General features: G+C 40.1%; 1 protein-coding gene across 6 annotated transcripts in view; it reads left to right on the plus strand.

Annotated features, from left to right (window-relative positions):
• The window catches only part of SHANK2 (SH3 and multiple ankyrin repeat domains 2), a 339,924-nt gene extending 318,281 nt beyond the window's left edge, over positions 1 to 21,643 (plus strand). For 5 of the 6 annotated variants that reach the window (XM_079980803.1, XM_079980798.1, XM_079980799.1 and 2 more), the window contains 2 exons: positions 1,371 to 3,786; positions 17,162 to 21,643. In XM_079980803.1, the coding sequence (XP_079836929.1) occupies positions 1,371 to 3,786; positions 17,162 to 17,735 (2,990 nt within the window). In that variant the 3' untranslated portion in view covers positions 17,736 to 21,643. The remainder of the gene's footprint in view (positions 1 to 1,370; positions 3,787 to 17,161) is intronic. The other variant, XM_079980801.1, reaches the window with a different exon arrangement.
• The last annotated feature ends 1,555 nt before the right edge of the window (positions 21,644 to 23,198 follow it).

Below are 23,198 nucleotides of genomic sequence, written 5' to 3' on the forward strand. Positions count from 1 at the left end.
TTCTGATTTCCATGTGTAGAATTTTGTTTATATCACAACGCCAAATTCATACTACAAAAAGAATTTTTTAAAAGACTATATTGGTAAAAGTTACTCAGAGGTTAGTTTTAAATGAAATCATTCTTCTTTGCTAAAATTGTGTTTTTATAATCTGTGTGTATGTGATAAGATGGTATTTTTGTTCAAAATAATGACAGAAAGCTTTAGGAAAATATATATTAATTGGTCCATTTTGCTGTAGAAGTAGTTGGTTGTACAATGAGGAAGTTAAACAGAGTCAACATATGCTTTATGGAAATGTATTTTTCTGCAAAATGATGTTGTTTTAGTCATATTGGAAACTTAGTCAAAGGTCTTATTCCCCACAATTTCAATTGCTATTCTTGCTGTAATAGCAATGGCAAGCAAAAACCAAAAAGATACATTTAACACCAAACTTTAATTAGAGCAGGTTGCAATATGGGAGTTAAAGCTGAGAGGCAACGTTTTTCTTGTCCTTTCTTCTCCTTTATGTTTGAAGGGATATTCTGTTCCCTGGTGAAATAATGAAGTTATTCTTTGCAACTCTCTACATAAAAATAGTTACAGGAAATACAGTGAAAGAAATGTATATTATCAACTATTACAAGGAATAGCAATCAGCCCATAGCTTAGATCGACCCTTTTGCTGCTGTTGTTTCATCCTGAACACAAACCAGCAAGCCAGCTATATTAATTATTACTTCAGAGACTGTCTGTGTAAGGAGAGCATCTCTTTGCTCTGTCTGTACCAGGAAGTACCACAAGTAGCTTGTGAAGCCATTGCCTCATGCTGTGACCTGCCCTGGTTAGTGCTTCACGTCTAGCTTTCCAGCATGAAATCTAGCACCTCATACAACAGGTAGCAATCTCACTCCAAAGTTACATATGTTTGTTTGGGAGGTTGTTTCACAATGCCTCTCTATCCACTCTCTTTACCCATGTAGAAACATTGTTTTATCATGTTTCATGCATGGCCACCTATTCACAAATGCCAACATGCATACATTTATTTATTTTTAAGCTTTCCTTTCCTTTCTTCTTCCAGTCTTTCACAGCTTTTGGCTGACAACTTCCTTTCATGCACAGTTCATAAAAAACATTACTTTAGGGATGCACAATTCTCTGTGCAGATATATGTAAGAAAATGCTGGAAGATCAGCATAGGGACACTGAGGCAAGCAAAAATGTAAAGTGAAGATCTAGTTGCAGACATATTCTAAAACCAAACCATGCATAGTAATATATAATACAGTATTTTCTGTACCTGGTTTACTATGTCTTTGGTGACAATGGATGATAATTAAAATTCAAGAGCAATTTAAAAATTGTAGCTTGTGATTTTTTTAAAGGGATAACAGAGGAAGAACGGCAATTTTTGGCTCCTCCCATGCTAAAATTTACCAGAAGTCTATCCATGCCAGACACCTCTGAAGATATCCCTCCTCCTCCACAGTCTTTACCTCCATCACCACCACCTCCATCTCCTTCTCTTTACAACTCCCCCAAATCTCCAGTGTCTAGAATATATGGGACAATTAAGCCTGCATTTAATCAGAATTCAGGTGCAAAGTTAGCTATTTCAGGTAGATCTGAAAATATGGGAACGGTGATAAGGGACAAAGGGATATATTACCGGAGAGAGATGGACCGTTATTCTCTAGATTCTGAGGACTTATATAGCAGAAATGCCTCAACTCAGGCAAGCTTCAGAAACAAGAGAGGTCAGATGCCGGAGAACCCATACTCTGAAGTTGGAAAAATAGCAAGCAAAGCAGTGTATGTCCCAGCCAAGCCAGCAAGACGGAAGGGAATGCTAGTGAAACAATCTAATGTTGAGGATAGTCCAGAAAAAACCTGCTCTATTCCAATTCCAACTATCATTGTTAAAGAGCCATCTACCAGCAGTAGTGGGAAAAGTAGTCAAGGAAGCAGCATGGAAATTGACCCACAGTCTTCAGAGCAACCAGGACAGCTCAGACCTGAAGATAACTTGACTGTCAGTAGTCCATTTGCAGCAGCCATTGCAGGGGCAGTGAGGGATAGGGAAAAAAGATTAGAAGCCAGGCGTAACTCTCCAGCTTTCCTTTCCACAGATTTGGGAGATGAGGATGTTGGGCTATCGCCTCCAATGCCACGTTTGAGACAGTCTAAGTTTAGTGATGAGGGAATGTTTGGTAATGAAGACAACTTTAGGCAACTTGTATCACCATCTCCTATCCCAGCACCTAGAGAGCCTGAAAATATTTTTAATAGCAGTGAAACAAGTAATCAAAGTGATGCAAGGACACCAAACCCTTCAACCCCAACATCAATGGGTTCAGAAAATAATGTGTTGGCAACTCAGAATGCTGGTATGTCCAGTTTGGATAACTATGTTCATCCACTCACAGGGAAATTACTGGATCCAAATTCACCTTTAGCCCTTGCCCTTTCTGCCAGAGATAGAGCCATGAAGGAACAAACCCAGCAAATTCCAGGGAAAGGAGAATCTGGCAAAGCAGACCTTAATAAACCCCTTTATATAGATACAAAGATGAGGTCCAACATCGAAACTACATTTCCAGTGACAGCTACAATTGCTAGGCAAAATACGCGTGGTCCACTAAGGCGGCAGGAGACGGAGAACAAATATGAGACAGATATGGGGAAAGAGAGGAGGCCTGAAGAAAAGAAGAACATGCTGATCAATATTGTGGATACCTCACAGCAGAAGTCAGCTGGTTTGCTCATGGTTCATACGGTAGATACAGCGCAGTCCAATGATACCCCTGATGAAAAGGAAGAGGAAAGTGCTGAGATAGATGTGGATACCGAAAAGCCTCCACCAGAGGCACAGGAAAGTACAGAAACAGCTGAAAGTGGACTAGATGAAGCTGACATGCCTGAGCTACCTGCATCTCCCTGCAAAACTATTGTAGCAGTTGGCTCCGTTGATGATCCAATCATTTTACCATTCCGTATCCCTCCACCCCCTTTAGCATCTGTTGATCTTGATGAAGATTTCATCTTTACTGAGCCATTACCACCGCCTTTAGAATTTGCTAACAGTTTTGATATCCCTGATGACCATTCTGTCCCAGGCTCTGCACTAACAGACTTGCTCAAACACAGAAAAAATGGAACTCCGCCTGCTTCATTCAATCCTACTCAACCCTCAAATTCAATAGACAGTAAGAAACCAGTGGGTCTTTCAAACTGTTTGCCTGCCTCATTTTTACCACCGCCTGAAAATTTTGATAACGTCACTGACTCTGGGATTGAAGAGGTGGACAGTCGAAGCAGTAGTGACCATCACCTAGAGACAACCAGCACTATCTCAACTGTGTCCAGCATCTCTACCTTATCCTCTGAAGGTGGTGAGAACTTGGATACTTGTACAGTCTATGCAGATGGGCAAACATTTCTGGTGGACAAACCCCCAGTACCTCCTAAGCCAAAAATGAAGCCCATAATCAACAAAAGCAATGCACTTTACAAGGATGCGCTAATTGAAGAAACTGTAGATAGTTTTGTTATTCCTCCACCTGCCCCACCCCCACCTCCTATCAGCGCACAGCCCGGTATGGCTAAAGTTGTACAGCAAAGGACCTCTAAGCTATGGGGTGATGTAACGGAGGTTAAAAGCCCAGTTCTCTCAGGCCCAAAGGCTAATGTCATTAGTGAATTGAACTCAATACTGCAGCAAATGAACAGAGAGAAATCATCAAAGCCAGGGGAAGGATTGGAGTCACCTCCAGGAATAAAAACAGCAAGTCTTAGTACAAGGTAAATGCAACTAAATTATTTTTTAAGTCTATAGTGTCCATAAGTTTAAATTGCCTTTGCTTTCATTAATAATGTCTTAAATACTTTTTAATCTTATGTTTAAAATTCATGGTATTAATGCTCCAGTATTAATTTTTGACGCTCTTAAAAATCTACAAAATACGTTAATTGCTATTATCATTTTTCACCTTTGCCCTTATTTGTTTATGATATTAACACGTATTGAAATATGCTATCTTTTACTATGCTGCTAGTTAAGAATCAATTTCACCTCTCCTTTCTAGAATCCCTAGTTATGTGTTTTATGGTTTACCCCTAACTTCTCCACATTTAATGAAAAGGTTTCAAAGTGGCTCTAAGTGACAGCTGACTGGTTATAGTTCTGATTTAATTTCAAGTTGATATTGCTTCAGTAGTAGCTGTCTTATTTAGAATGTGTTGAGTAGTTTTGTGTGTTTTATTTTGCATGGTACATATGTTTAGTTTACAATGCAGAGGGCTACATGTGGCGCTGCATGTATTTGCCAAGGTTTTCGTCTCCCTGCTGCAATCCATTACAACCTCCAACAAAGCACTCCTGAGAATCCAGTTGGAGGTGCAAGGAAAGAGAGAAATCAGCAGTCCCACATGCAAATGTAGAAGTGTTTTCTGCTCACACCTTTGGATCCCAGCCAGAATCTCTCTATGCTTTTTTAGTAAATGAAATAAAAATCTGTCCTTTATTTGATAACAAATATTCCAATGCAACTTTAGAAAAAACCAAAAGTGACACATTTAATCTCAAAAATATTTATTTTATTGCATGGACTTCAGCACATGCAATCAAGGAGATGCACTAATGGACCATATTCTGGTTTCATTTTTTAAAATCAAGTTTCCTGCTGGATCATGCCAGTGGCCCATTTGGTCTAGCATCTAGTTCTCAAACTGTGCACATTCAGTTGTTCCAGTAAAGCGATCAACGTACATTAATGATTCGTTGTTTGAGCTGTTTGGTTTTAATTGTTGGAAGAAGAGTAGTCACAAAGCCTGTCCTTTAGTCTTTTCTAGGGTGGCCAGAGACAAAGGATACAAGGGCTTTTGCACCTCTCTCAATTGTGGAATTTTGTTGTGTGCATCTTATCATGCAGGGGTGAAAGCAGCTGCACTTTCAAAAATTTCATTTTCTACACAGCTATTAAAAATGTGAGAGTTCTGTCATCCTCTCATCTTCATCAGAGCATACAACTGCCATGGTGAATAATACATTACTTTTTAAAAACTTTTTTAACAAAAATGTTCTCCATGGTGGTAGTATATGGTGAGGGTCAGCATTTGCATCCTATCTTGAACCACCCTGCCTTACAGCCAGTACCACTGAAAGACTGCATTTGACAGACATATTTTAAAAGTCAATATTGTGAAATTTATTGAGCCTTTGGATGGATTTGTTGCACTTGCTGTGATAGGTTCTAGGACTTTCAACTGAAGGTGGCGACCCATGGTAGTGGAACAGTAGAGTGGTGTAAGAAACCCCAAACTCTGAATGTACCATTTTTTACCTGTTGTTGAATGTGCCTATTTTTACCTGTTGTTAGCCGCTCTGAGCCCGGCTTTGGCTGGGGAGGGTAAGATACAAATAAAAAAATAATATTATTATTACCAGGACCTGTTTCCTAGCAAAGTTCAAGCTTCAGCTACATGGGGACAGGTTTTATGTGGTAGAGCAGGGGTGTCCAACAGGTAGATCACGATCTACTGGTAGAGTGTGTGGGGTCTGTGGTCAATCGCGGTCGATCGTGGAACCCTCCCCCCCAAAAAAGAAAGCTCAACAACTTTGGTAGATCACTGCCAGTTTTTTTTATAGTAAGAGTAGATCTCAGTCTCTTGAAAGTTGGACATGCCTGTGGTAGAGAATTGTCATGAGTCCCTCTGCCCATTGCCGTACATCTTATTGTATAATGCAAATGATCCACAGGGATCCGTTGTGCACAGACACTCAATTCTTGTGTCAGTTCTCACTCAAACTAGGGATGACATACCAGTGGGGCAGTGATGACATTTCTATGTGGAGCTTCCATATCATGTTACTTTAGGGGTTGAAAAGAGGGGGGGGGTGCTGTGCTGCTTCTCCAATGTATTAAGCGAAGTGAACATCTAAACCACAAATGGATACCTAAAAATTAAACTCCTGCTAGTGAATCTTGCAGTTCTTATTTGTTCTTCCCTTTCATTTAGCAATCTGATTTACCAGTGAATAGGCAAAGGGTTCATAAGGTGTACTCCCTGTAAAGTATTTATTTTATTTATTTCACTCCTGCCTTTTTATAAAACATAACTTTTAGGTGTAGGAAGGACACAATTTTTTTACTAATTTCCCCCTTCCCCTTGAAAATATGCTCCAGAAGATTTGTGGACCTTCCAGAACAGTGTTGTGGCTATGGGAAGAAGTGGGGTGGGATCATACAAAGGGCCTCAGCCATTTCTTCCAGTTCCAGTAGAAATCTTCTCTGGATCTCGATCCTTTCCATATATGGAAGGAGCCCTTCTGTTCAGGAAAGGCCGAATCGGAACCAAACTTGTAATATCAAAAATACTGCTAAGTTTCTGTTACTCTATAAATTACAATGCTCTCCCTGTTCCAGGGGTCTGTTGACACTCAGAGGTGCACATGGAATTCCAAAAAAATAATAATGATGATGGTTTCCATTAGTTTCAATGGAGGGAGCTAAAACACAACAGGATTTACTCTTTCTGTTCCTGGCTTAGGTCACAGAGTGAGGAAAATCCAAAGGCATGGAGAGTCATATCCACAAGAGCTTGCTAAATCATGAAGTTTAAGTAATAATCAAAATGTGGCTAGCTTTCTGCTTGTTGTAGAGATGTGAACAGTATGGTTTGTGTGTCTTCAGTGTGTGTTAGCAGTATTTGGAAATTATAATATTGGAAAGCGTATGTAGAGTTGGCAGCCAAATTTGCCATGACATTTGTGGCTTTCAGTAAGGAAATGTAGCAATCCTAACAGTATACTGGAGTGTTGATTAACTTTGCAACTTTTAGTGTAGTATGAAGATTCATTTAATTTTAATAAGCAAATTAAGGTAATTTCTTCCTGTGCTGCATACTTATTAAAAATGTGTCCACTCAGCTGGCAGTGGAAGTCCCAATTATAAACTAGCTTAAATGTTAAGGTACTTCACAGTAATTGTATCAGTGTGAGTCTTTCCTATGGTACCAGTACACTCACCTTTTAATCAGATTTCCCTAATGGGGTATAACAAATATAACGTAGCTAAAACATATGAATTAAACTAGACAGAATTAAGGTAGTTTAAAGAAAAATGATGCCACTCTATATTGACTATGTCATTGTCAATTTTACAAGCTTACCTTGTAGTATTATTTGGATACAGATTTCCCTGAAAACTGTTTATTTTTCCACATTGCTATAGTTTGTAAGTGCTAGAAATAAAAATCTGTATACTTCCATATACTGATATTTGAACAATGGAAGGGTTTTTCCCTTACTGACTTGTATGTCATATTTCAAGAAGTAAAACCCAGGACACCCTGAATGTTGTTGAGCTTCTTTTTTTTTTTTTTTTTTGCTTTTTTTTTTACAAAGAAGCCACACATAGTCAAGGGGGGCAGTAAAGCAACACAATTACTTAACTAGCTGGCCAATCACATCGGTTCTGCCCCCCCCACAAAAGTCTTGGCTACACCTATACATATGTGCATTAGAAGGCACCACCAGCTGTAGAACAGTGGTTTTCTGAGTGTACAAAGCCTTGAAAATTGCTATTGGAGAGTGCTCTTACTATTTTACATGCACACAAACACACACCCAGCAATTCACACATTCAGCAATTGCTTCTTGCTCCAGGCAAGTGTATAAAGGGCAAAATTAAGAGTGCTCTTCATTCCTCCCTCCCTCTCTCACACACACACTTGAAAAGATATAACCAGCCTATCTCCATACCAGTCTTAAGAGTTTGGATGTTTCTAAACAAGTTTTCCACCCTTTGGAGGAAAAAATATATATTTCAACTACTATGCATTTCAAAGACATGTGTGTGTGCATGTGTGTTGAAATTATGCCATCAAAACCAAGTGCATAGTAAAATTGCCAAAATAAAAGAATTAAGTCCTTAGCTGAATTCAATCTGTAAATGAAAAGCATAAAAAATCAGTCCCTGAGCAGATGGGTTAGTTTTTGTTCTTTGTACTCCCATTCTGCTTTAAGCTGTTTATGGGAAGAAATTGGGTGTCCTTGCCACATAATCTTTGTTAAATGAATCTTACAAAAAGCAAATTATAAAGACCTTGCAAAAGCCTGTTGATTATCAGAGAGCAGCTGTTTGAGCTCCTTCTCCCCAGCTTTTATTATAAACTCTGTACTCCCTACCACCACCACCCATTCATAAATACGCAGGTAAATACATTAGCAAGTAAATAAGCAGGTTAATCTACCTCTGAACCAAATAGTTGTATTAAAACAGAATGATCAAGTATCCACTGAATGATTACTGTATCAATAGAGTAAAGGAGGTAACTGTGAAGAGGGAAAGAAAGTGGCAGGAAGCATCTTGAACAGTTTAGGCTGGAACCAGCATCTGTTATCCTGGAGGTTTATTCTAATCCATAATGATGTTACGGGTCTAACGGTCGTGTTACTGAGATTTAACAATAGTTGCAGGGTTGCCAGCCTGAAACTGTTGACTTAATATCTTATTCAGGGAAGATTCTGTTCTTCTGACACTCTTTTGTACACTAGTGATATTTTTTACTATGTGTCCTCAGTCCTTCCTGAAGCCAGGAGGTATTCAAGTGTTTCATTGCCATGCATTAATATACTGAGTTGTAAATGTTTCATTGTCAGCACAATTTTGCCCCAGACAGGTAAGTGAAAAGTAAATCAAGAAGATGAGTATATGCATTGGCAGATGTTGAATTGGTCCCCTTTGAACTTCATAACCTTAGAGTTTCATAAATAACCCAACAATCAGAGAGGTGTTTTTTTAAAAGCTGAACTTTGTTACATCCTTTACTTTCACTTCATCTTGTTAACTGTTTGTCGGCCAATTTTGCAGATGCTTTTGCTTTGTAACTCTACAGTGTCTCAGTCATTCCATTTTGTCATTTTATTTGCTCTCATGACTGCCGTTAACAGAAGAGGGGCATTCTGAAGTGCCATGAAGTAAGTGACGACCAAAGGGGGTTTATTTGGGGTTTGTTTCTTTTTTTTAATCCATGCATTGGTTCACATTAGTTACTTTTTGTTCGTTTTTCATTCATAGTTTGGATTAGATATTTCTCCTATCCAGAAGTGGTAGCCATTCTTTAAAATTCACCATAGGTCTTCAACATTAGACCCTTTCTTACATAACTTTCACCAGATAGTACTCCTGTTAGGTATCATTCGTCAAGAAACAGGAAAAGGGTGCAGGTAACTTTAAGGACGTTTTCTATGAGTTCTGGGTGTGGTTTTCCAGGCTCATTAGCACAGCTGCTGACGTGTATAAAGAGAAGAAGTTGCAGTTTGCAACTGCCTGCAGAAAGAGAACACCCACATGCTTTGTGTTTGTTGTTTGTATAGCCATAATAAAACTCTTGTTTGAGTGTTTTACACCAGTCTTGTGGTTCTGTCATCTGCCGCCAGGGAAAATTTGCCTCCAACAACTCCAACTCATTGATTTCAACAAGGCTTAGACATGGCTGAATTTTATCCTTTGGCTCAATTCCTCATATTTTAATTTAATTTTTTTTTTTAACTCTAGTTAGTGTGTAGTTAATAAATAAATAAATAAATATATGAGGAATTGAGCCAAAGGATAAAATTCAGCCGTGTCTAAGCCTTGTTGAAATCAATGACACAGTCAAATGCTTAATTTATATTGCATTGTACTTGTAAAGCCTCTTACCTAATGTCAGTGATGATTGGTGCCCATTGGGAATGATAGGGCAGAAGGCCAGGTGACCAACAGTAGATAGAGCCAGAGCCAGTGATTGGCAGAGCCATCCCCTAACTGGTTAAAAGTTGAACGTCAAACAGGTGTGAGTGGCTGAGAGCAGAATGAGGTTGATGGGCAATGCCCATTAACCCCAATGGACCAACCTCCACTGCCTAGTATGGTGGCATGAACTATTGGCACGAACGATTAAGTTATTGTTCAGGTTGCTGAAAGTTTCAGTTCAATTTCCGTGAGGGAAAGGGAGGGTGTCAGTTTGGTTGGGAGTAAGAAGTTGCACGGGGGCAGACTTAGGACTGAAAATAGGTCCTGGGTTGTAGAGAAGTTAATGGACAGAAAATTTAGAGGCAAGGAATCCGAAGGAAGGCTCTGAGGAGGACAATCTTGAAAGTAAAGTAAGCGGAGAATGAGGTAAGGTGCAAAGATGACAGAACTGTGGCAAAAGTGGTCTCTGAAGAAACTTCACATAGCTTATGTCACTCCTGACATATGCTATAGAAGGAGAGCTAGGTAGGCTAGTTAAGAAAAATGTAGGGTAACAAAGTAGCTGTTAGGTCTATAACAGCCTTCATCAAACTGGTGCTTTCCATATGTTTTGGACTACAACTCCCATGAGCCCCAGCCAGCATGGGCAGGTTGGCAAAGACTTATCTAGAATCTAGATACACCGAGAAAATTCTGCCAGTTATTGCTTCTGCCTTTAGTGTAGCGTTGTGAACTGGCAACAAGTATCAATAAGCAGTGCAGGTGACTGCATTTCACATATTGAGATTTTCTAGGCAGCCATTTCTTCTAGTCTATAATTGTATCGCACATAATTATGATGATAGAGAAGCCTCTGGTATTTGTTGACTGAGCTGGTGCAAACTTATGCACTTTCCCAACTGCCAAGGAAACAGTGTTGTCAGAATATTTTCTGAGGCAAGGAGGACCTCTGAAGAAATTGCATAATGCTTAAGAACTAGGAGGTCTATGGGGGAAGAGAGATGAATGTTGTGGAGAATCTGCACATGCAGCAGATTGGCTAAAGCAGTGGGACAAAGTAGGCAGTGCATTAAAAAGCAGAGGTCTGAGGAAACGATGGGTGGGGAAGGGATGGGAGTTCAGAAAACAAGAGCCAATGAAAACTTCAGATGGGGCCTAGGAACAATAGTGGCAAGACAGAAGTCTGTGTGTCACTTCTGGAGGGCTGGAGACTATGCTGGGTTGAAGACTATCAAAGGGGCACAGGTTTGCTAACCTATACTTCAGGTTGTAATGGAACCGCTATACATTTAAGACATACATAGATTGGAATTTGTGTTAGTGGTGGCATCTCCTGACTCCACCTCCCCACCTCCCACCAAAGCTGGGGTTGCATGGCTTACCAGGTTACATGTCTGTAGCGTTGGCTTCCAGGTTCCCCTCCCAGAGAAGTGGTCACAACCAGCTTCCACGAAAATCTCGCCAGAACTCAGAAGCCTACACTGCAGTTGCTTCTTCTGTGAGATGTTCTGGGTTCCAAGCACTCTTGGAGGAAACTGATTTTCTAGATCCATTTCAGTCAGCATTTAGGCCCAGCTTTGGCACAGAAACTACATTATGATCTCTGTCAGGAAAGAAATGTGTTCCGGTCAATTATCAACTTCTCAGTGGCTTTTAATACTATAAACCATGGTATCCTTCTGGTGTGGTTGTTTGAATTAGGGGTGTGTGGCACCGCTTTGTGGTGGTTCTGGTCTTACTTGGATGGTCATTTCCAAAGGGAGATGCCGAGGTTTGCTCTTTGGTCCTGTAGAATCTTCAGTGTAGAGTTCCTTGGGGTTCAGTTTTATCCCCTATGCTGTTTAACATCTACATGAAACCCCTGAGTGAAGATACAGAATTTTGGAGTATGTCATCAGCAATATGCTGGTAACACATAGCTCTACTTCTCCTTTGCATCTGCAGGTGTGGCAGTGGATGTGCTGGACTGATGTCTTGCCTCAGTTATGGACTGGATGAGAGCCAATAAATCGAGGCTCAATCCAGATAAGACAGAGGCACTGTTAGTGGATAGTCCCTGGATCGGATGAATGGGAGATTTCCTGCTTTTGATGGGGTTACACTCCCTCTGAAAGAGTGGTCTCAGGTGGTCTCAGTGGCGTGGAGTGCCTTCCATCAGCTTCAGCTTGAGGCCCAGCTACACCCCTATCTGGACAGGGATGGCCTAACGTCTGTTGTATATGCTCTGGTAACCGCTAGGTTAGATTACTGCAACGCATTATACGTAGGGCTGCCACTAAAGACTGTTTGGAAACTTCAGCAGGTGCAGAATTCGGCATCCAGGTTGCTCGCCAGAGCAAGACAGCTTGAGCTGCAAAATGACAGCCACTTGAAAGGGGACTGATTGCAGAAGTTGGGGGAATAGACCTTCAACACAAATTCAGGATTTCCTCCCAATGCAAACAGCCGCTTCAAATGTATTATTTTGGTCATGACTCCAGCAGGGAAATAATAATTTAATCTCTCACTCTCCCCACCCACCGACTGCTGCAATCTTGATCATTATAAGCCCCACACCAGGTGGCTATTATTTGAATTATTTAAAATGCATATTAAAATAAAGATGAACATCATGTACAGTTTGGCTCTACATCCTGTGGTCCTTAGTTCACTTGCTAAATAGCAAATTCCATTGAATTCATGAGAACTTTCTTATGAGTAAACATACATAGGATCACACTGTACATCTTAAAAAGATGTTTGGGCAACAGTTTGGCATATAAATGACTCTTGTGTCCATGTAGTTCTTTGTAGCAGGAAAAAAACCACTTTGTATATTGAAGCTTTCTGCTATTTAGGGCTGGGCAATGTCTGATTTTCAACATTGTGATATATCACAAGCTAAACATCACAATATACTGATATATCACAATGTCTGAAACAAGGATGGAGCTATGTAGAGACATTGGCTGGCTTCATGGTTTTTCCCATACTGTAATTTTTTCATAGCATGCATGCGCACGGACACATATTGTGATTCACGATACATTGCCAGGTCAAAAATTATGAAACTGATATCACTATATGGATTTCAAACTGGTTTTGGGCATGTTGATAATATCGCCCAGTCCTACTGCTAGTAAACGTTTGTTTAAAATGTAGTACTATATTTAAATCCTATTAAAATGGCTCAAAATAACTTAATAGGAATTCATGCCTACAGACTGCTTTTCCTGGGAAAATTCAGTGATGTGACACAGTAATTACATATTGTGAAATAATCTAAGACAACATAATGTGTATTGCAATCAGAGGAATCAAAGGAAGTGAATATTTGCAACAAAATATCACTGTATGCTTATTCCTAATAGAGCCAGCTTTTCATATATATATATATATATTCCTGACAATATAAAAAGCCATATTAGAAAAGTAAATTTGGTTGGAAAGAATTGTCTCTAGTCTAATAACCGCTCATTGACAATTTACAGAAAAGGGTATAGTCCGAAGTTGCTAACAGATACTTTATTTCTCACAGCTATGGATGTGGATGTGTTTGATATTTCTAGAAGAAACTCTTTCCCCGCTTCTGACAATCAATATTTTAAACAGCTCAATTTAGTATTTTTTTATTTCTGAAAGATTTTTTAAAATCCCTAACTCCTCTGTGTTTAAAATACACAGCTTTGGTCTGGATGTCATTTAATGTATTTTTTTTATATAAATCATTATTTTGGGTAAATTTTCAGGTCCTTTGTGTTTGAATTACAAATCAATAACCTTTGACCAATGTTTCCCTCACTGTGATTCTAAAATAATTATCACAAATTCAAAGAAACCATTTAGACATGCTGGGAATTGTAAGCGCTGGTGATTCATATTTGGCGTTTTTCCTGCAGCACTTCTGTCAAAGAGAGAAGCTACTTTTAAAACTTAACAGATGTTTCCAACTTGGCAGTGGAAAGTGCAGCATTAAATACTTCCGAGTTATCTTCTTCCTCCCATTCACCTAAATAGCTTCATGGGCAAAGTCTCCTCAGGGTACATTTTAAAGTCTGAGACATGTTTTCCTTTGTGCCAGAGAATGTGGTACAAACCAACCCATACCCCATTGTCCTGTTCGTTAGCATGCCATCAAAGGCATGTTGTCACTATAGACATGTAGTATGGTATGTGATAAGGCCAGAAGCAATGCACAGAAAGGAAGAAATGAGCCTGCATGTGCTGTGCACATTTTGACCCATCTCCTTAGTCTTTTTATTCTCTGAGATAACAATCTGCTAAGAATGTAAAACAAGGTGTTAGAGATTGAAGGCTTGTCCACAATTCTGCTTGTTCCATGCCTAGAAAGCACAGGTCCCAGAGGCATAGCTGTCAACCATCCCTTATTTGGCAGGAAAGTCCCTTATCCCAGCAACGCAGTGGCATAGCGTGGGGGGTGCAGGGGGGGCCGGCCGCACCGGGCGCAACATCTGGGGTTAGGGCAAATCCATGGGTTAGGGGGCGCAAATCCACGGGTTAGGGGGCGCAAATTACTTGCCTTGCCCCGAGTGCTGACAACCCATGCTACGCCACTGCAGCAACGTGTCCCTCTGCTGTCCCTTATTGATGATGTCCCTTAAATTTCCCGGGTTTCAAAGGAAACAGCTCTTCTCCCTCCCTCCCTGCTGGCCAGGGAGGAGGGAGGCTCCAACTGTGTTGTTTGGCTGCATTGCTCACCCAATAAGGAGTCTAAGAACGACTGGGGGGTGGAGCTTGCATGCTTTGTGCCGATCAAATCGGCCGCATTGCCTGGGGACTTGCCTTTGCTCAGCGCTTCCCAGCGGAGAGGTGACAGTGGGTTTCCTTGCTGCATCCCCTTTGCCGGGTTGCTGCATTGTGGGAACCACCACTTGAGGCTTCGTTTGGCTGCTGGTTGACTAAAATCCCTTATTTTGGCTGCTGATCCCTTATTTTCAAATCTGTAAATTGAAAGCTATGCCCAGAGGTTTTTCTCTTGCCCTGGAAAAACAAATGGTTTACTACTAAATTGGAACACATGGCAATCTGCTGAAAGCCCAATTGCCACTTGTTCCAATTCAGCATTAAACCATGGGTTTTCCCAGGGGGAAATGATGGGGAAATTGGAAGTGTGGACAAGCTCTAACAATCAACATTTTAGAATCCACAGTAATTTTTAAATTATTTTTTTACCCACTGTAATTTACAGTGATTTCTGCAGAAATTGAATAGTGACCTTAGAAAACCTTTTCTTTAGTTACAAATAACATTTTTTCGTATTCTTGCTAATTCTTTACTACCATGTTGGGAAGATTCACTGTTTGATTCCCTTTATCCATACAGAGAGCTATTAATACTAGCCCATCCATGCTGCACTTTAAATCACTCCTTCTGCTTCTCTGTATAGGAATTTGACATTTTTGATGTCCCATACATTAGTTGTACTACTACTATGTAGGTTGTGCCACAAATGAACTTCTGAACTCCCTTTTATGACCACACCAGAGAGGGAAGGGGGAAGCATGCAAACCTGGGGCAGGCAAGACTTGTTTCCGTCCATTGACCTGCATAATGCTAAGCCAAACTTTATCTCATTCCAGACAAAGTGTGATCTGTTATCAAAGAATTATATGGTTTACCACACATGGTTTGTCTGGGGGAGATAAACTGTGACCAAGGCTGGCCCAAGACATTTTGACACCTGAGGTCTCATTCATCATTTTCTTCCTTTGAACGTGGGAGACTAGCAGTGTTAGTCAGATTTCAGATTTCCCCAGGTTAAAAAGAGCCTTCAAATGAGCTGGATCTGTAATAGAATCTTGCTTTGACAAATATAAACAGGGGCTGTTCTTCCTTATTTTTAGCCTTTAAAAAAATTAAAATGCATTATTTTGTATATTAATAAAACAGGATTCATCAGAAATGCCAAAAGTAAGGATGAATAAAAATCTATAGTCCATACACATTCATTTACTCTTAGTCCCAGAACTCTGCTAGACTGGTAAAGAAAAAGCGATTTATATGTGTTGTATGTGCGATTTAACATTGTGTCACCAGATGGCGAAGTGGAGTCCCATTTTTCTCTACCTGTTTTCCCTGTTTAAATTTACAACGCTTTAAAGTGAAACGCTTCTTTGATGTGTCTAGAGCCAGCCCTGATCATAACATTAAAACAGGCAGGCAGATCTTCAGAGCAATTGATACATATGTGTGTCTTTCATCCTTTAGTTACCTATTGATAAACCCCTCTTGCTTTCCACCCTGCCTAAGCATAGACCTTAGGGTTACTTGTCAGGAACCAAAGCATGTCAGCAAGACCATCTCCAAGATTTAACTCTCTCTCAAAACGTGTTTTTGAGTGCAGTATCTGTTCACCAAATTTGATTCACTGGGTGCAAAATGTATTTTCTCTGGATTTTTTGGAGATTTCAGCTCTCTTCTATTTGACTTACTATGTGGGTATGCAAATATCTGCCCCACCTCTGGTCTCTTAATATACTGTACATAGGATCAGGGGTGGAGGAAGGGGTGTGTCCTGGGGGCGGGTCACCCCAGGTGTCACCACTAAGGGGGGGGACACCGCACTCACCGCGGGGCCTGCAGCACGCCCGAGCCATGCATCTCGTCTGGGAATGACGCGGTGACTTGGGCGCCTGCAGGCTCTGCGCTGCCCCAAACAGTCCACCCGCCGCCTTCCCCTCAGCTGTAGAGCGGCTAAGTGGGAGGAGGCAGGCAGATTTCTCGGAGGCCCCACAGAGCGTCCTGCCCTGGCTCACCCCGCCCCGTAGGCGGCTGGCCCTTCCCCTGAGTGCAGGGCACGCATGCCGCCCCAGGCCTCCAATTGGCTTGCTCTGGCAATGCGTAGGACTACCCCTGGTGAGCCAGGTCACTGTACTAAGAGCATTCAGCTAGTTCAAAACACAATGGTCTGCCTCCTGAAGGTAAAGTTCCCAAGCATCAGAACTGAGTTCTTCTAGGATTCTGGCCTATGCTTAGCAAGACTGGTTTCAGCATATAACTTACCTTGGGAACTGCCTCCTCTTCTGTACCCTGCTGTGATCTCTTAGATGTACTTTCCTTAGTGTCTCATCTGTGCAACAAATTAGAACAATGACACAGAAAAGCATCCTTGGTTGTTTTGTCCAGTTTTGGAACTGTCTTGTGAGATTTACCACACTTAAACGCCTTCTGCTACCATAATGCTCTTTGGGGCAATGATTCAGTGGCTAGAGTTAATTTTTAGCAGCATATTTGAGATTGTCTTTGCCTTTTAAAATATTTGTAAAGCTTGGTCATAGTTTTCTGCCACTATTGTTTTCATAAAGTCGTATGGTATCTCTTTGGCATTTATATATATATTTAATACGCAATTGTGTCATAAGTTAGCAATGAGCTGATTTGTATTTTTAATACGTGGAGAGTCTGAATATTTCCTGTTCATTTTTATTTGTTTATTTCAGGGGCACAGAAGTCATGAGCACTGTCTCAGGTACTCGAAGTTCAACCATCACTTTTACTGTCCGGCCTGGGACTAGCCAGCCAATCACACTGCAGAGCAGATCCCCAGACTATGATAGTAGGACACCAGGAGCAAGACATGCTCCAAGCCCAGTGGTTTCACCAACAGAAATAAGTAAGGACATCATGCCAGCTCCTCTGACTGCTGCTGCTCCAGTTGCATCTCCTTCTCCAACACTTTCTGATGTTTTTAGCCTACCCAGCCAGCCTCCTTCAGGGGACCTCTTCGCTTTGAACACAGGGCGCAGCAGGTCTCCTTCTCCCTCAATCTTGCAACAGCCAATATCAAATAAGCCTTTTACAACTAAGCCTGTCCACCTGTGGACCAAGCCAGATGTGGCAGATTGGTTGGAGAGTTTAAACTTAGGTGAACATAAAGAGACCTTTATGGATAATGAAATAGATGGCACTCACTTACCAAACCTTCAGAAGGAAGACTTGATAGACCTTGGAGTGACTAGAGTTGGTCACAGAATGAACATAGAAAGAGCCTTGAAACAGCTACTGGACAGATAAGAATGGCTGCGCTTGCCTCACATACCTTTGTTATAAATAGAGATGGGCTGGTACTGAAACACCCCAAATGCCTTGGCTCCCCAAGAGTATCCACTAAATTGAAGCATCAGTTGATTGCTATAGTTTTTGATATGCAAGAGTGTAGATTGTAAGTTTGGTGCCCGGGAGCAGCCCCAAGTAAATGTACGTTATTAAAGGGACTATATATTTCAAAGAGGAAGGAAGAAAGGGGAGAGAATAAGGAAAGGGGGGAAATGCTAATTTTTAAATGTGTGTGTGTGTGTGTGTGTGTGTGTGTGTGTGTGTGTAAGCTCTGGTCTTACTGAAATTATTTCTAAAATTATTACAGTATTTTTATTTATGGGGCATGGGAATAACATTCATCCTTTGGTATTCATGAATTATTTTCCTGCCCTTCAGAAATGCCCTTCTGCCTGAACAATACTGTGCCAGTTTCTTTTTGGTTTGAAACATATTGGTGTTTCTCCTTTCACAATAAAGTATTATGTCCAGCTCTTTTTGCAATTTCTGCTCTCCCCACCCCCACCCCCAGTCATTCCACATGCCCATTGCACTCAGTTCCATGGCTCCTGTAGGTCCTCCTGTTTTGATTCTCACTTCTGCCAGTTAGACACCATACTAACATGCACATTTTTTCATAGCACATTTACTGGTTTAAATTAAAAATCAATACATTCGTGGGGTTGTAGAAGCAGAGATTTCAAAAAACAAACAAACAACTTTCTGACATCCTTTTGGCTTGTTTATTACATTCCTTGGTTTATCTCTAATGAATTTAGTTCTTGTCATCCTTTGTAACTAGTCACACAGCTTTCATTAATTTTTGCCCTCCCACACAGTTAGATTCAGATCTGAATGAGCTGCTCATGCAAAGAAAAGTATTTTTATGCACCGATTGCTTTTGCTGTGTCAAAGTGATCACGTGTGGCGAGGGACTCAGTTACTGCTATGATCCAAAGTATAAATAAAAGAACAATATATATTGTTTCTACAGTTCTGCATGTGAATGCACAAACCTTTGCACAAGCTATGTTCACAACTGCATAGGGTGGGATTTTCCATCTTTCTGCTCTTGCTAAATCCACGTGGCACAAAGCCTGTTTTTACATGCAGAAGTGTATCTTTATGTGTTGGCATTAGTCTTTTATGGCACCAGGAAGAGGAAAACCTAAAAGCGATTGCCTGCAGAAACTGAAACTATAAGCAAGATGCAGGTTTTTTTTTCCAGAAACCTGGTGGGCACCTATTATAGATGCAAGGAACAATTTCTAAAAATTCAAGTTAGCTTCAGTTCAGAGGTGCCAGGTTGCCCACCAGATTGAGGGGTTCTGGCATGCTTTGTACACGTGTGATGTCTTGCGTGGCACACACACACACGTCGTGTCACAGGCAATGCGCACTACGACATCATGACACCTGGAGGAGGCCGAGTGCTGTGGAGGAGCCAGCCACTGATGCTGCAAAATGCGACGCACTCAACATTGAGAGGGCCCAACCCCATTCCAACAAATATTCAGGGTGCCAAAAACACGTCAGCCGCCTAAAGTTGGCACACCTTCAGTTTGACTTGTTTGACTTTGGCTTCAGTTTGACTGAAAATCAAAAATCCCAAAGTTCACTTCTGCATTGCTGCATGAACTAGAGCAGCATTGCAGGAGAATACATTTGTTCTCACAACTTGGGTTGAGTTTATTTGACATTGAGTTGAAAACCAATGAAATGGCTATGAATTGGTTGGAATGCATACTTAGAATGATAGTCTTTATTGTGGGATATATATTTAGAGACTTTGTAGCCTATGGAGATTAGCAGTATTCCCCCAGCTTATTCTCTCTCCCACTGTAAGTAATACACATTATTAATTTTGTGGTTCCCGCCTTCCTGAAGACTTCAGCCTATAACAGAAGGTTAAATCATAAGTGGTTACTCAGTCATCAAACTACTTAACTTTCAGAAGGCCTCATATTTTTGGAAGGCATCTAAATTATTTCCTTAATACGTCCCAGCCTATCTCTAATTATATTTTCTCACAACGAAGTGTCTAATTAGGTCTAGAACTAGTACATAAAATTTAGCAATTTCAATATCTTTCTTTACTGCAAGTTTAAATAGTTGTACAGATAGTTTATAAGCACAATATTTTAAGAATATAAGTGGCTGGTCTACTGGGCAGCCTTTGTGCCACTTCAATGCTAGAAATTTAAAAAAAATAAAATAAAACTTTTGTGGTTTACTACTATTTCTGTGGAATAATTATTAAGTCTTGACCTTTTTAAATCAACCTCATTTGGATGCATCTGAACCAGCAGAGCTGTGTTATATTTTCTATCTTTGCTAGAACTTCTTCAGAAGATGAGTGTTTCTTCAAACATGGTTACAATTAACAATGCAGTGGTTAATTATGAAAACTAATATTCATCTCTCTCTTCTCCCCCCCACTTCACTTTCTGCAAAAACTGGTCTTTTGACTTAACATCTGTTGTTGTATCCTTCACAGGTTCCTATTTGCATTTGAAAGTTCCAAGTAACCTTATAATTAAAATCTAGTTTAAATGCAAAAGTCCTGAAATTTCCATAATTATATGGATTATGTAGAGGATGACATTCATATATTCAGTGGCTACGAAAAGCCATCAAATACTTTTTTGTGGTGGTGGGGGTGTAAAAAAGAAAATGATAATTCAGCCATCATTGTCTTCCATTTGGTGATATTGCAGAATTCAGTAAATAAACCACGAACGCCATGCTCCTTTTTGCTTCTTTGAATGCAGTTGGTGTTACCTCTACAATATGTGCCAGGAAATACAACAGGACACATGGTAGGAAAAGAAAATAGAGAGAATTATTTCTAAGCTGCTGTTAATCATACCCTTTTACTGTTGAATATCTTATGATGGTGTACACCGAAGTTACAAGTGATGGTAATCCCTTTCTTAAAAGGGGTCTCTTAGATACGTATCTCTTTCAGGCACTTACATAGTAGGTACAATAGAATTAGTAGAAAAGAGATTTAAACATCAAAGAGCTAATGAAATAGTTTATTTTTACATTGTGTCTTATGATTGAAAGAGTAATAGGGCCTACAAGGAACTGCTTTTATCAATAAAATACACCTTTGCCAAGAGGAAGTAGTCTTTAGTACTGTTTGATGGTTTTATCACAGAAAGCAATAGTAACAGATACAGTTGCCTCCTAGCATTTTTATCAGTTTTGAAAATGTTGGGAGCAGGAATGGCCCTTCTAATCTCCTGCTACTATGATGGTGCAAAATAAGGTGTTAGAGATAATCTTGTTAATGATATTCCAGGTTTTAGGAACAACTTTTGTTTATATACTGTAATTTAAATAAATTGCATTTACATGCCTAGTTTCTGTAATATTTGTGTATACAATACCAAAATCACACAAGATGTAAATTGTGTATAACTGCACAGACTCTATTCCCTGGGTGTCTGGGAACATTTTAAGTTTTAATTCATATATTATAAAATGACTATATGTGACTGTTGATTTACAGAATTTACATATCACAAAGGCTAACTATTTGTGGTACCTAAGTTAATAAAAGTGATTTTCTGATTCTGAGTTCCTTTACAAACAAGCATTACCCAGTTGATCTGGCAATGACTCTGTGTATGAGCCTCTAATACTGATAATTTTTCCATTACATTTATTTTATTTTCTAGATAGTAATGTTTCTCGCTATAGTTTGTGTAACAACTTGTGTTCATGTTATCTTTGTTGCTGTAATTTTTGTGCTTTAATTCCTCTTATTTCAAATTGATGACAACAAAATCAAGCTCCTGTAACTTGCACTTTCCCTAATCCTTACTACTCTTGTATGGCAACCAAAATTACTGTAAGAAATAAATATAATATTGCACTAAGGTTGTGGTTCTGATTACAAACAGTAAGAACAGTCTGAATCTTTTGTTTTTGAAAAGAGTTGCCAAAACTTGCTGTTTAATATTTCTTTTTAAAAAACTGTTCCAGTTACCTTTAATTTAGCTCACACAAGATATCTTGGCTACTTATCATTACTGTGGAGTCCAAATCCGAATTTCAGTTGAGAAATGTGTGTTGTAGAAATATGAGAGAACACACGTTTGTGTAAGGGTGATTTGAGTTCTTGCTTTGATGGATGTTTTAGCAATCTTCTTTCTCCCCTGATTGTAGTGATTTCAGTGTTCTGAGCTTCCCAAAGGACAATTAGTTGTCATTTCAGATGTTAAATCATTATAGTTTAGTGAAAGGCCCCCATGTTAAGGCACCTTACGAAAGAGACGCAAGGGCTGTGACTCAAAGGTTCTCATGTTCCTCACTGGGCTGCAAATAAGTAGCAGCGCCATTGCACAGAAGGCCCACCTCTGCTCTTCCTTCTCAGCGTGCTGACCGTGTGGAGGAGGAAGGGACTGCCTGCCCTATTGGACAAGAGATTTAACAGCAGACCATTTTGACGCCTTTATTCCAAGCATATCTCCTTTACCGTTTGCCTGATCCTCTTTAAAAGCCATTCAAGTTGGTGGCTGTCGCAGCCTCCTGCGCGAGAGTATTCCAAAGTTTAACTGTGCGCTGCATGAAGGCATTTTACTAAATGTGAAGCTAAATGAAGGCCTTTCCCGCTCCCCTTTTGTTCAGCAACCGTTTGCATATAGAGAATTATAGTCAGAAAGGGGAATCGGGAAACAGAAGCTTATTTCCTACCGCAGTTCAGGTGTAAGTGCGTTATGCTTCCATCACTCGTATTCTGCAATTGGAGTTCATCAATTCCTATGGAAGGGTTGCATTTCCCTTATCATGGGAAGAATGTTGAATATTCTAAGCTTTCTGTTTCTTCATTTGATTCCCCCCACCTTTTTCCCCTTTAAGTCAGATGTGGGGAACCTGAGGCCCCCCAAAAGATGCTGAACGCCAGTTTTCATCATCCTTGACCGTGGACCATGCAAGGTGGGGCTGGTGGAAGTTTGAGGACAAAAACACTTGGGAGGCCACAGGTTTTGCTGTCCTTGGTTTAAATTCTGAAGATTCATGGAAGAAAATGCCTTAATGCGGTTATGAAATTTATGTTCCATAATAGATGGGATTTGGCTTTGTTTAGAGGTTTAGTTTTCTCCCATGCATGGGTTTCTGGTCTATGTCCATTGTGTCTGATATTCAAAGGATTCTGTAGCTTTGTTTTCTTCAGTGTTTAATTGTATTCAGTTATTCTAACTGCCAAGATACATGGATATCTTTATCTAGCTATAGATACGATTATACCTGCACACATTATTATTTTGTAATAATAATTATAAAACTAGCCTCGCACCATGCTATGGAATTACTAGTGCTGGGTATGGTTCCAGGTAGTAATTTACACATCTTTGTTAAAGCTTTTTCATTCAGGAAACTGGTTAATTTCAAACATATTGCATTGGCCACCTTACAGCACAGAGTGAAGAC

The sequence above is a fragment of the Podarcis cretensis genome (assembly GCF_951804945.1).
Source record: "Podarcis cretensis genome assembly, chromosome: 1".
NCBI classification, from domain to species: domain Eukaryota; kingdom Metazoa; phylum Chordata; class Lepidosauria; order Squamata; family Lacertidae; genus Podarcis; species Podarcis cretensis.